General features: G+C 43.5%; 1 protein-coding gene across 1 annotated transcript; it reads left to right on the forward strand.

Moving 5' to 3' along the window:
- The first annotated feature begins 928 nt into the window (after window positions 1-928).
- LOC118365218 (deoxynucleotidyltransferase terminal-interacting protein 2-like) lies at window positions 929-17,518 on the forward strand. The gene is given in 12 exon segments (XM_052521851.1): window positions 929-948; window positions 13,621-13,991; window positions 14,059-14,093; window positions 14,217-14,562; window positions 14,668-15,257; window positions 15,385-15,776; window positions 16,060-16,198; window positions 16,423-16,488; window positions 16,623-16,679; window positions 16,681-16,789; window positions 16,987-17,086; window positions 17,240-17,518. Coding segments are annotated over 12 exon segments (2,244 nt in total). The 3' UTR covers window positions 17,259-17,518.
- Window positions 17,519-18,236: the final 718 nt, after the last annotated feature.

Here is an 18,236-nt window from a genome sequence, read left to right on the forward strand (position 1 = left end):
AGTAATGGACATTAGACCAGTGGAAATTTGTCTTTTAGTCTGATGAGTCCAACTTTAAGATTTTTGGTTCCAACCACCGTGTCTTTGTGAGACGCAGAGTAGGTGAACAGATGATCTCTGCGTGTGTGATTCCCACGTGAAGCTTGGAGGAGGAGGTGTGATAGTGTTTTGCTGGTGACACTGTGATTTTATTTAGAATTCAATGCACACGTAACCAGCATGGCTACAACAGCATCCTGCAGCAATACGCCATCAATGGCTGTGTAAGGGCTATTTGACCAAGAAGGAGAGCGATGGGCTGTTTATTGGTCACATACACATGGTTAGCAGATGTTATTGCGAGTGCAGTGAAATTTTTGTGCTTCTAATTCTGACAGTGCAGCAATATCTAACATGTAATCTAACAATTCCACACAACTACCTAATACAAACAAATCTAAGTACAGGAATGGAATAAGAGTATAAACATAAATATACGGATGAGCAATGACAGAGCGGCATAGGCAAAATGCAATAAATGGTATAAAATACAGTATATACATATGAGATGGGTAATGCAAGATATGTAAACATTATTAAAGTGGCATTATTAAAGTGACTAGTGATCAATTTATTAAAGTGGCCAATGATTTCAAGACTGTATGAGATGGGTAAATATGATTACTCCAGAATCACTATTAATTTATTATAGATCATATAAAAACAAGTATCTTTGACACATCCCCAAGGAATGAATGATACACTTGACTATTCTCACTTGAGTACTTTCATCAAAAAAACAATCGGTTTACGTTCCTCAGCATGCATCGCGATTCGATGTCTTGCTGACTTTGGGAACACGTGTCGGAAGTGAGACAGAAAAGCGCAAGCACGATGCTGGCCACCAGAAATTCAGTACATGTGTGTTCCCCAACGAAAACATACTCCGATGAATCCTCTGGAGTTACGGTACGTTTTAATTGTGCGATTATGGGTATATTCAATTCCAGGGGCTCTATTGGCATGGGAAACATATGTTAACATTGCCCAAACAGTGAAGTAGATAATATACCAAAGTGAAAAAAACAATAAAAATGAACAATAAACATTACACACAGAAGTTCCGTTAATGCTCACGTGGCAGCAAGCTAGCAGAGCAAGCAGTCCCGCTCTGGTTTGTTTTGCAGTGAATCTTAGAAAAAAACACGAGTTGCTAGTGTATAAGCACTTGTTCTTTTACAAGGCAAGCAGTTGTGTATACATCATTACAGTAATGCCATTTCCACCGAAGTAGTCACAAATTGGTCCTGCCTGTAGAGTTTGCAGTTAAGGGCAATCCCATAATAAGGGAATTACACTATACTTGCAAATCGAGTGAATTAAGAAGGATTTTTTTGTCATTCCAGTTGTACTTGGTCTGATATACCATGGCTTTCAGCCAATTCGCATTTAGGGCTCAAACCACACAGTTTATAATTGTAAATAAATCCAGTTTGGATGTGCATGACTATAGATCCGACAAGAGAGTTTCAGTGGTGAATTTTAGATAGGATCTTGAGGATCTCTGCAAGAAACATGGAGACTATTTTCTGGCGATTGTCTTGATGTGCCAGATGTTGACTACAAACGGTTATAAATGGCCTATTTGCGAGGTTTACATAATTCAATAGAAATCAAATCGGGATTTAGAATGGCAATTAAATTTCCCCATGGTTTGCTGAGCTAGATACAGGTAGCCTATAGGCCAACATCTAATTTCAGGGAAAAGTCCACAATGAAACTGTCATTACATTGAATGATAGAGGGTAGTGCTTACGGCCCAGTACATCACTGGGACCAAGCTTCCTTGCAATCCAGGACCTATATAATAGGGCGTGTCAGAGGAAAACCCATAAAATTGTCAAGACTCCAGCCACCCAAGTCAGACTTTTCTCTGTTCTATGGAAAAGGACTGTCTTTGTAATGACCAATCTAAATAGCCTACCTACAACTGGTAAAGGTATCATGATGTGTGCGCATGCTACTTGGTTTCTGTGACTGCTGCGGCACTTTCTCAACCAGTACCCGTTAAATGTTTGGACACAACTACTCATTCAAGAGTTTTTATTTTTACTATTTTATATATTGTAGAATAAAAGTGAAGACATCAACTATGGAATCATGTAGTAACCAAAATAAATGTTAAACAAATCACAATATATTTTAGATTCTTCAAAGTAGCCACCATTTGCCTTGATGACAGCTTTGCACACTCTTGGCATTCTCTCAACCAGCTTCATGAGTTAGTCCCCAGGAATGCATTTCAATTAACAGATGTGCCTTGTTAAAGTACATTTGTGGAATTTCTTTCCTTAACTTCTTTGGGACTGGGGGGCAGTATTGAGTAGCTTGGATGAATAAGGTGTCCAGAGTATATATTTTAAACATTTGCATGTAGTCTATTTAGGTCTTCAATGTCCTCGTTTTAAAACAACAATCCTGTCCTGCCTGCTACTCAGACCCAGTAGCTAATATATGCATATTCAAATCAAATCAAATGTATTTATATAGCCCTTCCGAACATCAGCTGATATCTCAAAGTGCTGTACAGAAACCCAGCCTAAAACCCCAAAAAGCAAGCAATGCAGGTGTTGAAGCACTCCCTAGAAAGGCCAAAACCTAGAAAGAAACCTAGAGAGGAACCAGGCTATGAGGGGTGGCCAGTCCTCTTCTGGCTGGGCCGGGTGGAGATTATAACAGAACATGGCCAAGATGTTCAAATGTTCATAAATGACCAGCATGGTCAAATAATAGGTCTGGGACAAGTAGCACGTCCGGTGGACTGGGGACAGCAAGGAGTCATCATGCCAGGTAGTCCTGAGGCATGGTCCTAGGGCTCAGGTCCTCCGAGAGAGAGAAAGAAAGAGAGAAAGAAAGAAAGAGAGAATTAGAGAGAGCATAAGACAGGAGAAGTACTCCAGATATAACAAACTGACCCTAGCCCCCCGACACATAAACTACTGCAGCATAAATACTGGAGGCTGAGACGGGAGGGGTCAGGAGACACTGTGGCCCCATCCGATGATACCCCGGACAGGGCCAAACGGGAAGGATATAACCCCACCCACTTTGCCAAAGCACAGCCCCCACACCACTAGAGGGATATCTTCAACCACCAACTTACCATTCTAAGACAAGGCCGAGTATAGCCCACAAAGATCTCCGCCACGGCACAACCCAAGGGGGGGGCGCCAACCCAGACAGGAAGATCACATCAGTGACTCAACCCACTCAAGTGACGCACCCCTCCTAGGGACGGCATGAAAGAGACCAGTAAGCCAGTGACTCAGCCCCGTAATAGGATTAGAGGCAGAGAATCCCAGTGGAAAGAGGGGAACCGGCCAGGCAGAGACGGCAAGGGCGGTTCGTTGCTCCAGAGCCTTTCCGTTCACCTTCACACTCCTGGGCCAGGCTAAACTCAATCATATGACCCACTGAAGAGATGAGTCTTGAGTAAAGACTTAATGGTTGAGACCGAGTTTGCGTCTCTCACATGGGTTGGCAGACCATTCCATAAAAATGGAGCTCTGTAGGAGAAAGCCCTGCCTCCAGCTGTTTGCTTAGAAATTCTAGGGACAATTAGGAGGCATGCGTCTTTTGACCGTAGCGTACGTGTAGGTATGTACGGCAGGACCAAATCAGAGAGATAGGTAGGAGCAAGCCCATGTAATGCTTTGTAGATTAGCAGTAAAACCTTGAAATCAGCCCTTGCCTTGACAGGAAGCCAGTGTAGGGAGTCTACCACTGGAGTAATATGATCAATTTCTTTGGTTCTAGTCAGGATTCTAGCAGACGTATTTAACACTAACTGAAGTTTATTTCATGCTTTATCTGGCTAGCCGGAAAGTAGAGCATTGCGGTATTATATTATTAGTAGATTTGGATAGAAAACACTTTGAAGTTTCTAAAACTGTTTGAATGATGTCTGTGAGTGTCACAGAACTCATGGCAGGCAAAAACAAAATAAAACAATCCAACCAGGAAGTGGAAAATCTGAGGTTTTCAGTTTTTCAAGTCATTGCCTATCGAATATACAGTGTCTATGGAGTCATATTGCACTTCCTAAGGCTTCTACTCGATGTCAACAGTCTTTAGAACCTTGTTTGATGCTTCTACTGTGAAGGAGGGGGGAATAAGAGCTGATTGAGTCAGGGCTCTGCCAGAGTGCCATGAGCTGATCACGTGCGCTCACATATTCTCAGTCACGACCTGAGTTCCATCACATTTCTACAGACAAAGGAATTCTCTGGTTGGAACATTATTCTCCGGTTGGAACATTATAAAATCCAATCCGTAAGTGCCCCAGGTTTTGAAAGCGCTGCGTTCCAATGACTCCCTATTCAGCTGTGAATGTACCATCAACGAGCTTACGCTTTCTACGTATTCCCCAAGGTGTCTACAGCATTGTGACGTAGTTTTACGCATTTCTGTTGAAGAATAGCCATAGGTGGCCACGCATTTCTGTTGAAGAATAGCCATAGGTGGCCACATTGCGTAAGTGGTCACATGGTGGCTCCGAAAGAGATTCTCGCGTAAAATACAGAAGTAGCCATTATTCCAATCGGTCCTAATGAAAAATGAATTGTCCCAACGGATATATTATCGAATAGATATTAGAAAAACACCTTGAGGATGGATTCTAAACAACGTTTGCCATGTTTCTGTCGATATTATGGAGCTAATTTGGAATATTTTTCAGGGTTGTGGTGACCGCAATTTCGGGCGATTTCTCAGCCAAACGTGAAGAACAAACGAGCTATTTCGCCTACAAAAATAATATTTAGGGAAAAAATGAACTTTGGCTGTCTACCTGGGAGTCTTGTGAGTGAAAACATCTGAAGTTCATCAAATGTGAACGATTTAATTTGATTGCTTTTCTGATTTCCGTGACAAGGTTGCCTGCTGCTAGCAAGGCATAATGATATGCTAGGCTATGATAAACTTACACAAATGCTTGTCTAGCGTTGGCTGTAAAGCATATTTTGAAAATCTGAGATGACAGGGTGATTAACAAAAGGCTAAGCTGTGTTCCAATATATTTCACTTGTGATTTTCATGAATAGGAAGATTTTCTAGGAAGATTTATGTCCGTTGCGTTATGCTAATTAGTGTCCCCTTCACGGGATGGGGTGCCACTACAGGTTAAAGAATCTAAAATATATTTCGATTTAACACTTGGTTACTACATGATTCTGAATTTGTTTCATAGTTATCAAATTTTGTCATGTGTTTAGCAGATGTTATTGCGGGTGTAGGGAAATGCTTGTTTCTAGCTCCAACAGTGCAGTAATATCTATCAATTTCACAACATACACAAATCAAAGTAAAGGAATGGAATTAAGAATATATAAATATTTGGACAAGCAATGTCAGAGCGGCATAGACTAAGGATAGAATACAGTATTTACATATGAGTAGTGAGAAATGTGCAAAATGTAAAATTCTTAAAGTGGCCAGTGATTTTACAGTCTATGTATATAGGGCAGACACCTCTGATGTGCTAGTGATGGCTATGTAACAGTCTGATGGCCTTGAGATTGAAAAACAGCTTTGGTCTCGGTCCCAGCTTTGACGCATCTGTACTGACCTCGCCCTCTGGATGATAGCGGGGTGAACAGGCAGTGGCTCGGGTGGTTGTTATCCTTGATGATCTTTTTGACCTTGTGACATCTGGTGCTGTAGGTGTCCTGGATGGCAGGTCGTTTGCCCCCGGTGATGTTGGGCCGGCCGCACCACCCTCTGGAGAGCCCTGCAGTTGCGGGTGGTGCAGTTTTGCCATACCAGGCGGTGAGACAGCCTGACAGGATGCTCAATTGTGCATGTGTAGAAGTTTTAGGTGCCAAAACGTTGTTTTGTTCAGACTCGTGAGGTTGATGCGCTGTTGCACCTTCACCACACTGTCTGTGTGGGTGGACCATTTCAGATCGTCAGTGACGTGTACGCCGAGGTACTTGAAGCTTTTCACCTGCTCCACCGAGGTCCCGTCTATGGATCAGGGCATGCTCCCTCTGCTGTTTCCTGAGGTCCATGATCAGCTCCTTTGTTTTGTTGTTGGGTGAGGGGTTATTTTCCTGGCACCACACTCCCAGGGCCCTCACCTCCCTGTAGGCTGTCGTGTCATTGTTGGTAATCAGGCCGACTACTGTTGTCTGCAAACTTGATGATTGAGTTGGAGGCGTGTGTGCAGTCATGGGTGAAAAGGGAGTACAGGAGGGGGCTGAGCACAGGAGGGGGCCCCAGTGTTGAGGATCAGCAAAGTGGAGTTGTTTCCTACCTTCACCACCTGGGGGCGGCCTGCTAGGAAGTCCAGGATCCAGTTGCACAGGGTGGGTTTCAGACCCAGGGTGTTGAATGCTGAGCTATAGTCAATGAAAATCATTCTTACATGGTATGTATGCTTCTTGTCCAGATGGGACAGGGCAGTGTGTTGGCGATTGCATTGTCTGTGGATCTTTTGGGGTGGTAAGCAAATTGAAGTGGGTCTAGGGTGGCAGGTAGGGTGGAGGTGATATGGTCCTCGACTAGTCTCTCAAAGCACTTCATGATGACAGAAGTGAGTGATACAAGGCGATAGTCGGTTAGTTCAGTTACCATTGCTTTCTTAGGTGCAGGGACAATGGTGGCCATCTTGAAGCATGTGGGGACAGAAGACTGGGATAGGGAGAGATTGAATATGTCCGTAAAGACTCCGGCCAGCTGGTCTGCGCGTGCTCTGAGGACGTGGCTGGGGATGGCGTCTGGGACGGCAGCCTTGGGAGGATTAACACGCTTAAATGTCTTACTTACGTCGGCCACACAGTCCTTGGTAATAGGCCGTGTCGGCGGCACAGTTATTCTCAAAGCGGGTTAAGGTGGGATTTGTTTTGTCTGGATGGAAGACTTCTGTGTTCGGCGTGGCTGGTTTTCCCTTTGTAGTCTGTGATTGTCTGTAAACCCTGCCACATACTTCTCGTGTCTGAGCCGTTGAATTACTACTTCTTTGTCTCTACTGACGTTTTGCCTGATTGATTGCCTTACGGAGGAAATAACTACACTGTTTTCGGCCATATTCTCAGTCACCTTGCCATAGTTAAATGCAATGGTTAGGGGGAGTGATGAGCTCTACAGCAGAGTCTCACAACTCAATCGCTGGTTGAAAACTGTTTTCTGCCCCTCCCAAAAGATAGAATTTGTAGATAATTGGTCCTCTTTCTGGGATTCACCCACAAACAGCACCAAGCTAGACCTGCTGAGGAGTGACGGACTCCATCCTAGCTGGAGGGGTGCTCTCATCTTATCTACCAACATAGACAGGGCTCTAACTCCTCTAGCTCCACAATGAAATAGGGTGCAGGCCAGGCAGCAGGCTGTTAGCCAGCCTGCCAGCATAGTGGAGTCTGCCACTAGCACAGTCAGTGTAGTCAGCTCAGCTATCACCATTGAGACCGTGTCTGTGCCTCGACCTAGGTTGGGCAAAACTAAACATGGCGGTGTTCGCCTTAGCAATCTCACTAGGATAAAGACCACCTCCATTGCTGTCATTATTGAAAGAGATCATGATACCTCACATCTCAAAATAGGGCTACTTAATGTTAGATCCCTTACTTCAAAGGCAATTATAGTCAATGAACTAATCACTGATCATAATCTTGATGTGATTGGCCTGACTGAAACATGGCTTAAGTCTGATGAATTTACTGTGTTAAATGAGGCCTCACCTCCTGGCTACACTAGTGACCATATCCCCGTGCATCCCGCAAAGGCGGAGGTGTTGCTAACATTTACGATAGTGAATGTCAATTTACAAAAAAAAAACGACGTTTTCGTCTTTTGAGCTTCTAGTCATGAAATCTATGCAGCCTACTCAATCACTTTTTATAGCTACTGTTTACAGGCCTCCTGGGCCATATACAGCGTTCCTCACTGAGTTCCCTGAATTCCTATCGGACCTTGTAGTCATAGCAGATAATATTCTAATCTTTGGTGACTTTAATATTCACATGGAAAAGTCCACAGACCCACTCCAAAAGGCTTTCGGAGACATCATCGACTCAGTGGGTTTTGTCCAACATGTCTCTGGACCCACTCACTGTCACAGTCATACGCTGGACCTAGTTTTGTCCCATGGAATAAATGTTGTGGATCGTAATGTTTTTCCTCATAATCCTGGACTATTGGACCACTATTTTATTACGTTTGCAATTGCAACAAATAATCTGCTCAGACCCCAACCAAGGAACATCAAAAGTCGTGCTATAATTTCACAGACAACACAAAGATTCCTTGATGTCCTTCCAGATTCCCTCTGTCTACCCAAGGATGCCAGAGGACAAAAATCAGTTAACCACCTAACTGAGGAACTCAATGTAACCTTGCGCAATACCCTAGATGCAGTTGCACCCCTAAAAACTAAAAACATTTCTCATAAGAAACTAGCTCCCTGGTACACAGAAAATACCCGAGCTCTGAAGCAAGCTTCCAGAAAATTGGAACGGAAATGGCGCCACACCAAACTGGAAGTCTTCCGCCTAGCTTGGAAAGACAGTACCGTGCAGTACCGAAGAGCCCTTACTGCTGCTCGATCATCCTATTTTTCTAACTTAATTGAGGAAAATAAGAACAATCTGACATTTTTGATACTGTCGCAAAGCTAACTAAAAAGCAGCATTCCCCAAGAGAGGATGACTTTCACTTTAGCAGTGATAAATTCATGAACTTCTTTGAGGAAAAGATTATGATTATTAGAAAGCAAATTACGGACTCCTCTTTAAATCTGCGTATTCCTTCAAAGCTCAGTTGTCCTGAGTCTGCACAACTCTCCCAGGACCTAGGATCAAGAGAGACGCTCAAGTGTTTTAGTACTATATCTCTTGACACAATGATGAAAATAATCATGGCCTCTAAACCTTCAAGCTGCATACTGGACCCTATTCCAACTAAACTACTGAAAGAGCTGCTTCCTGTGCTTGGCCCTCCTATGTTGAACATAATAAACGGCTCTCTATCCACCGGATGTGTACGAAACTCACTAAAAGTGACCCAGAAAATATAAAAAACTATCGGCCTATATCGAATCTTCCATTCCTCTCAAAAATTTTAGTAAAGGCTGTTGCGCAGCAACTTACTGCCTTCCTGAAGACAAACAATGTATACGAAATGATTCAGTCTGGTTTTAGACCCCATCATAGCACTGAGACGGCACTTGTGAAGGTGGTAAATCACATTTTAATGGCATCGGACCGAGGCTCTGCATCTGTCCTCGTGCTCCTAGACCTTAGTGCTGCTTTGGATACCATCGATCACCACATTCTTTTGGAGAGATTGGAAACCCAAATTGGTCTACACGGACAAGTTCTGGCCTGGTCTAGATCTTATCTGTCGGAAAGATATCAGTTTGTCTCTATGAATGGTTTGTCCTCTGACAAATCAACTGTAAATTCCGGTGTTCCTCAAGGTTCCGTTTTAGGACCACTATTGTTTTCACTATATATTTTACCTCTTGGGAATGTTATTCGAAAACATAATGTTAACTTTCACTGCTATGCGGATGACACACAGCTGTACATTTCAATGAAACATGGTGAAGCCCCATAATTGCCCTTGCTGGAAGCATGTGTTTCAGACATAAGGAAGTGGATGGCTGCAAACTTTCTACTTTTAAACTCGGACAAAACAGAGATGCTTGTTCAGGTCCCAAGAAACAAAGAGATCTTCTGTTGAATTTGACAATTAATCTTAATGGTTGTACAGTCGTCTCAAATAAAACTGTGAAGGACCTCGGCGTTACTCTGGACCCTGATCTCTCTTTTGAAGAACATATCAAGACCATTTCAAGGACAGCTTTTTTTCATCTACGTAACATTGCAAAAATCAGAAACTTTCTGTCCAAAAATGTTGCAGAAAAATTCATCCATGCTTTTGTCACTTCTAGGTTAGACTACTACAATGCTCTACTTTCCGGCTACCCGGATAAAGCACGATAAATAAACTTCAGTTGGTGCTAAATACGGCTGCTAGAATCCTGACTAGAACCAAAAAATTTGATCATATTACTCCAGTGCTAGCCTGTCTACACTGGCTTCCTGTCAAAGCGAGGGCTGATTTCAAGGTTTTACTGCTAACCTACAAAGCATTACATGGGCTTGCTCCTACCTATCTCTCTGATTTGGTCCTGCCGTACATACCTACACGTACGCTACGGTCACAAGACGCAGGCCTCCTAATTGTCCCTAGAATTTCTAAGCAAACAGCTGGAGGCAGGGCCTTCTCCTATAGAGCTCCATTTTTATGGAACGGTCTGCCTACCCATGTCAGAGACGCAAACTCGGTCTCAACCTTTAAGTCTTTACTGAAGACTCATCGCTTCAGTGGGTCATATGATTGAGTGTAGTCTGGCCCAGGAGTGGGAAGGTGAACGGAAAGGCTCTGGAGCAACGAACCGCCCTTGCTGTCTCTGCCTGGCCGGTTCCCCTCTTTCCACTGGGATTCTCTGCCTCTAATCCTATTACAGGGGCTGAGTCACTGGCTTACTGGGGCTCTCTCATGCCGTCCCTGGAAGGTGCGTCACCTGAGTGGGTTGATTCACTGATGTGGTCATCCTGTCTGGGTTGGCGCCCCCCCTTGGGTTGTGCCATGGCGGAGATCTTTGTGGGCTATACTCAGCCTTGTCTCAGGATGGTAAGTTGGTGGTTGAAGATATCCCTCCAGTGGTGTGGGGGCTGTGCTTTGGCAAAGTGGGTGGGGTTATATCCTTCCTGTTTGGCCCTGTCCGGGGGTGTCATCGGATGGGGCCACAGTGTCTCCTGACCCCTCCTGTCTCAGCCTCCAGTATTTATGCTGCAGTAGTTTATGTGTCGGGGGGCTAGGGTCAGTTTGTTATATCTGGAGTACTTCTCCTGTCCTATTCGGTGTCCTGTGTGAATCTAAGTGTGCGTTCTCTGATTCTCTCCTTCTCTCTTTCTTTCTCTCTCTCGGAGGACCTGAGCCCTAGGACCATGCCCCAGGACTACCTGACATGATGACTCCTTGCTGTCCCCAGTCCACCTGGCCGTGCTGCTGCTCCAGTTTCAACTGTTCTGCCTTATTATTATTTGACCATGCTGGTCATTGATGAACATTTTAACATCTTGGCCATGTTCTGTTATAATTTCCACCCGGCACAGCCAGAAGAGGACTGGCCACCCCACATAGCCTGGTTCCTCTCTAGGTTTCTTCCTAGGTTTTGGCCTTTCTAGGGAGTTTTTCCTAATCACCGTGCTTCTACACCTGCATTGCTTGCTGTTTGGGATTTTAGGCTGGGATTCTGTACAGCACTTTGAGATATCAGCTGATGTACAAAGGGCTATATAAATAAATTTGATTTGATTTGAATGGTTTGTGCTTTCAGTTTTGTGCGAATACTTCCATCTATCCATGGTTTCTGGTTAGAGTAGGTTGTAATAGTCACAGTGGGTACAACATCTCCTATATACTTCCTGATAAACTTGGTCACTGTATCAGTGTCTTCGTCAATGTTATTCTCAGAGGCTACCTGGAACATCTGTCCACGTGATCAAAACAATCTTGAAGTGTCGATTCCTATTGGTCAGACCAGCGTTGAATAGTCCTTAGCACGTGGACTTCTTTTTTGAGTTTCTGCCTTTAGGATATGGAGGAGCAAAATGGAGTTGTGATCCGATTTGCCGACGGAAGGGCAGGGAGGGCCTTGTAGGCATCCCGGAAGTTCTTCACTATTTTATAATAAGAAGAACTCTGGATTGAGTAGGTGTAAAAACCTGCCACAGACAATACATTTTCAAAGTATCCCAATTTGGTGGAAATACTGCGAAGATGGAAACCCAGACCGATAGTTTTGTCAAACTATTGCATTAGATAGAAAAAATGCCTACTCTCGTTTTTGGCACGTGCGCTCTAGTTAACAGCTCGCGGGTAAATTGTGCATGTAGGCTCATATACATGTTGAGATTATGGATATAATTTTTTTATTTGTCAAACTGCAGTCAAGCATCGATTGTGTCACCAGAATAAGAACCTCAATATTTATTGGAAATCCGCATCAATTTGATCACCAGGCACTTTCACCACCCTGTGAAGTTCATAATTGATTTAGTCTGTAGTCTAATAAACTGCTTGCTTTCCGGTGTGGTAGTGAGAGGCCCACACAACATATCGCTTGACTCCCAAGTCTACTTTGATAGAATTCGTCTTATATCAATATTTGGGCATAAAAGCACTTTTACTGCCATTTCTCTCATAATTAATTTTACCAACACAAAGATCCCACCATTTCAAACATTGTTGGCATTTTATCAAATTGTACTGACACTTTTTTTTAGGACTTTAAAACTTCTTATGGAACGCTACCGTCCCATCTGGCCAACATTCGGTGACATTGCAGAGCGCCAAATTCAAAATACAGAAATACTCATAATAATCATTCAGAAAATATACAAGTGTTATACATCGGCTTAAAGATGAACTTCTTGTTAATCCAGCCGCTGTGTCAGATTTCAAAAGGGCTTTATGGCGAAAGCATACCTGAGGACAGTGCCCCGCTTACAAAAGCATACAAACATTTTCCAGCCAAATAGAAGAGTCCCAAAAGTCAGAAATGGCGATAAAATGAATCACTTACCTTTGATGATCTTCATATGGTTGCACTAACAAGACTCCCTGTTACACAATACATGTTTGTTTTGTTCGATCAAGGCCCTCTGTCCCAAAAATTAAGTTTTGTTGGTGCGTTTTGTTCAGCAATCCACTGGCTCCAGGGTGGTCAAAACATGCAGACAAATACATCCTAATAGTACTGGTATAGTTCGTTGAAACATGTCAAACATTGTTTATAATTAATACTCAGGTTGTCTTGTCTAAATAATGAATAACATTTCAACCGGACAATAGCGTTTTCAATCTAAAGGAAAAACAACGAACAGCACGCTATCGGTCACGCGCGCAAAGCAGCTCTGCATTCTTCCCCTGTCCTCTGACCAAAATGTATTTTTTACTCGTCATTTTCAAAATACAAGCCTGAAAGCATGTCTAAAGACTGGAAGCCATAGGAACTGCAATCTAGGCCCTAAATCATAACATAGTCAATAGGCATTCAATGGAAAACAACTCACGTAAAAAAATCCCACTTCCTGGATGGATTTTCCTCTGGTTTTCGCCTGCCATATCAGTTCTGTTATACTCACAGACATTATTTTAACAGTTTTAGAAACGTCAGTGTTTTCAATCCAATACTACCATGCATATGCATATCCTAGCTTCTGGGCCTGAGTAACAGGATGTTTACTTTGGGCACGTTTCTCATCCAAACTTCAAAATACTACCCCCTACCCAAGAGAGGTTAAAAACACTGGATGGGAATGTGGTTACTGACATACCTGACTCAAATAGCCAGCTTGCTAATCAATGTCTTGATAAGTTGATTTGTTTTTAACACTGCTCCACTGTCAACAACACAACTACACCCTACTTTTTTCAACAGGTTCATCATGCCAGAGATTGCTTTGCTTATATAAAGTGTTTTGTCTCATAGTTCTGAAGTACTGGGATTGACATTTCGCCACAGGCCACTCCAGCGTCCACTCGGAGAACCAGGAGGATGGCTGATTAAAGGGAGACTGCAACCCAGTCTGAGGTGACCAGTGACTCCCAGCACGATGTTCCCTCTGAGGCCCAGAGTTCCACCGTGAAGAGGAAGACCAGGGCGTCCAAACGTCACACTGGCTTTGCTAACCAGGTAGACTTCACCCATGAAGCTGATGAGTCTGAGTCCTGCTGTTCTGTTGTATCAGATATGGAGGTTATACCCGACAAACAGCCAGCTCGCAGGGGCCGAAGGATAGCCACAGGCGGGGCGCAGCCTGACGCAATAAAAGAAGAGAATGTGTCTGAGGTAGACTCTTGTTCCTCCTCAGTGTCTGGCTACAGAGGACCAAACATTCGCGGAGCTCCCAGGACTCTGAGGAAGACTGTTCTCAAAGACTGCCAAACAGGATCATAATAATTATTGCAGCTCAGTGGTGTCTTGAGTCCAAGGTTCTTGACTTCCAGACCAGCATGACCAGGAGCACAAGGACTACTTCAAAGTATCATACTGAGGACACTGAGTTTTTAGATCCTGAGTCTTGTCTCTGCTCAGACGTCCACGGTGCGTAGAGCTACCAGAAGCAGCACGGGTTGGTTTGTTGATGCTATCCCCATGTATTTAGCGGAAACCACCGATGGCTCCAAGTCCCCTCTACTTCACAGGAGAAGCAGAGGGGTGGTTAAAGCAGTTCCCTGTGACCTCCAGACTTGTGACTCAGGGCTTTGAGTCTGGGCCAAGTATGACTCCCAGGAGGTCCACTCGCAGGTGGCCTGTTCCTAAACGGACATGCACCACTGTAATGGACACTGAGTCTGACCAGACTGATGTGTATATCCCTCTGCGTAGCTCGGTGATAGGCAGGGGCACCCCCTGTAGTAGTCGCACTGGATCCAACCGCAGTTCCAGGGCAGTTCCACTTACCCGGCTAACAGCCAAGGTCCTGGATATACTAGTTGAGAAATCACGAAGCTAGTCAGATAAGGTGAGGTTATCTGAGTTTGCAGAGGATAGTGTGTCAGAGGACCATCAATTAGAGGACGCAATCAACGCTGATCCATACTGCTCCGTGATAGAAGTGGGTGAAGAAAAGATAATCCTTGAGGATCAGGATGTAGTGATTGATGAGCCAGAGCCCATCCAAGTTCCAAAATCTGCTCTGGAGCAAACTGGGAGTGTGACAGTCTCTCAGGATGCAGAGGTCACTAGTGTTCAACAGGAGTCCGTTGAGACAACCGTCTGTGAAGAGCCAGAAAAGAATACCTCTGAGGCGGATGTCCCTGCTCAGCAAAACATCCTAAAAGATGAGAAAGTGATCCCAGCAGAGTCTGAAGTCAGAGTATCAGTCTGTGAGAGTGCTGATGCAGAGATGGCTGAGGCCCTCTGTGAGCCTGCAGTGGAATCAGAAGACCAGCAGAGGGAGCTGTCCACTGAGGATGCAGCAGATGCGGATGCCCCAGTGATAATAGAACAGGAGTCGATAACACCAGCTGATGCGCAAGTCTCTCTCGATCATACAGTAAAAGTAACGGTGTGTGAAAATGCAATGTCCCCTGTTATAGTGGTGTCTGAGGAAAAGGCCATAGATGTAAACCCCCACACAGGTCCTCCATCGGAAGTAGACAGCCAGGAATGTAAGGCAGTGCCTAGTGAGGAGACTATGGATGTGAGCAGCACAATAGTAACTGAGAATGAAAGGGCTGATCAAGATGAAGCCCCTCACACTACAGAGCCTATTTTGGTGACCTCTATCCAGAACCTGAAGGTCAGTGTATCTGACGCTGACAAGCTAGAGGATCCCAGAGGACACGGTCATTATACAGAAATCTGGCGTGATCAGTTTACTGGAAAGCAGTGATAACAATAGCCAGCATTCTGAGGAGGAAGGGGATGGTCTTGATGGTGAAGAGGAAGCTGTCTGTATAGAGGATGAAGAGGATGCAGACCCATCCAGACGTCAAGCTGCTGCTGCTCAGGCCTCGGCTCCTGATGGCCTGTTTGTCATAGACACCCGGCCTGGCCTTCAGTCAGATGAACTGTACTACGAGGATGAGAAGGAAAAGGAGGGGGACACTGCTGGTGACACGGAGGCCATTGAAGAGCAAGATCAGGAAGAATGTGTTGATCAGGAGGGAGACTATGATAAAGATGCACAAGTCCTCTTCACAAGCAGAAATCCACAATTGTAAGTATCTGTTTTTTTGTTGTTCATGATCATGTCATCTGTGCATTTAAAAATGGCTATTAGTTGACAGGGCTACACTGCCATTTTTAGTCTGAATGGATAGCAGGATTTTGTTTTTTTCAAATCTCAAGCAATGGAGCTATTTACTCAAATATTGAATTGCAATGCCAAGCACGTATAACGACTTTTCACATTCATTTTCATTAACATATCAAGAGCGAACCAGTTGGAGACTAGACAATGCTTCCTCTCCCGGGTAATTATTTGAGACAATCTGTTATAGGAAAGAGTTGTCCAGCCGCATTGACCCAGGCCTGAGATTGAAGGAGCTTGGGGGATTATACATCAATTTTGATGGCAGCAAATCAAAGACTGTCTCTAACTCCCTGAAAAAACTAAAGGAACAGAAGAGCCAAGATGAGGTAAATAACTTTCATTGATTTTGTTTTGAAGGTGATATATGGCGTAGAATTGGTAATGAATTGTGCAGTTATGCAAGGCTGGGTAATTCAATAACGAGGAAGTTTTTCATGAATTTCAACCCTTTGACTGCCACGGATTTCTGCGTTTTTCAGATTTTCTGCTTCTACATTGTGATTTGTTTTTTTCTGTTGGCAGTTGATGAAGAAGTGTTATTGGCCCAGAGCTTGAGAAGAAAGATGCTGTGCCTCCATACAGGGAGTCCAAACAGGCTGTGAAACTGAAGCGCAAAGTGAATACAAGTCCATGTAACCTTGTGTATTTATTATGTAGTGTGATACAAGGAGAAGTTATATTTTTACTACATTTAGCAATTTTTGTTCACTCATTGACTGGCATGTTTCCTCCTTGGCTTGCCATGTTCAGGAGAGGGACTTGACAACTGGAGCCAGGTGGTTTAACATGCGGGCTCCTGAAATGACAAGAGTAATTAAAGGGCGACCTCAAAGCACTGAAAATGCGTGGAGCAATGGACCCCAAGTGGTTTTACAAGAAGAACCATAGAGATGGATTCCCCAAGTATTTCCAGGTCAGTAATCATCTAACCCTCAACTGCTTGATTTTCCCAGTGCTCCATATGTTGTGTTCAATGCTATGGGGGGAAAAACCTTGAGCAACTATTCTTCACTACTCTTAGCTAGAATTACTGTAAGGATTTACAATGTACTTTTTATTTTGGAACTATTTTAACCTTTTTATGCTTGAATGTCTTTGTCCCACGTTGCTACAGTAGTAGAAAGCCCTGTGGACTTCTATCATTCCCGTGTCCTGAAGAAAGACCGGAAGAGAACCATGGTGGTGGAGTTGCTTGCTGATGCAGAGTTCAGACAGTAAGTTTCATTTGATCTTTGTCATGTACAGTATTAGTTCATATCATGTCTGAAACTGTTTTTGGCAGAGTGTATTGAAAAGCATAACAATTGACAATAAATATTTGATATGAACTACTTGAAGTGCTTATACTTTTCCTTTAACCTCAACAGAAACACCAACAGATCATGACAGAAAAAGCAGCCATTGGTGCTGGCAAGAAGAATAATAATTCAGTCACTCACTTTCTGAACTTGAGACCATTATATGTTAATGCCTGAATGAAACCTGTTAAACACACAGTACCATTTTTAAAGTGTCTGAGAGTCGATGCATCTGTTAAATGTTTTATTAACATGAACAATGGAGCAACAGATTTTATGACTTTGTAATTCAAAGGTTTTTTTATCTTTATCACATTTTTGGGAAACAATAAAAGTACCTTACTGTGATTGTTTTATTTTTTGTATCATTTTAATTGAAAACAAATCTCTTCATAGCAATTTCTCAAGCAATAATTGTCAGACTACTCCCAGACAATCCTAAGGGGGAGGGGGAAAATTGAAAACTAGCTGTTATTGGCAGAGGTTTGGAACTATCAACTAATTTACTGCCTGGCAGGCCAAAACTCCATCCCACCAAAACGGTCTGAAATGTATTTTCAAACAGCACGCACTAAGGGCATTATCACAATTTAATTCCAAATGCATAGTGTGGATATATACTCAACTAAATAAACATGTAACAATTTCATAAGGCCCTAATCTATGGATTTCACATAACTGGGAATCCTTTAGCCACAGACACCGTTAAAAAAATGGGCCTCAGGATCTCGTCACGGTATTTTTGTGCATCCTAATTGCCATCAGCTTATGTCTGCCCATACCATAATACCACTGCTACCATGGGGCACTCCTCAATGTTGACGTTAGCCGGACATATTCTCTAAAAATGACATTGGAGACGACTTACGGTAGAGAAATTAACAAATTCTCTGGCAGCAGCTCTGGTGGACATTCCTGTAGTCAGCATGCCAATTGCACGCTCCCTCAACTTGAGACATCTGTGGCATTGTTGTGACAACTCCATTATAGTGGCCTTTTGACCCCAGTGTAATGATCATGCTGTTTAGTCAGCTACTGGACGGCTTATCTTGGCAAAGGAGAAATG

The sequence above is a fragment of the Oncorhynchus keta genome, chromosome 1, assembly GCF_023373465.1.
Source record: "Oncorhynchus keta strain PuntledgeMale-10-30-2019 chromosome 1, Oket_V2, whole genome shotgun sequence".
NCBI classification, from domain to species: Eukaryota; Metazoa; Chordata; class Actinopteri; order Salmoniformes; family Salmonidae; genus Oncorhynchus; species Oncorhynchus keta.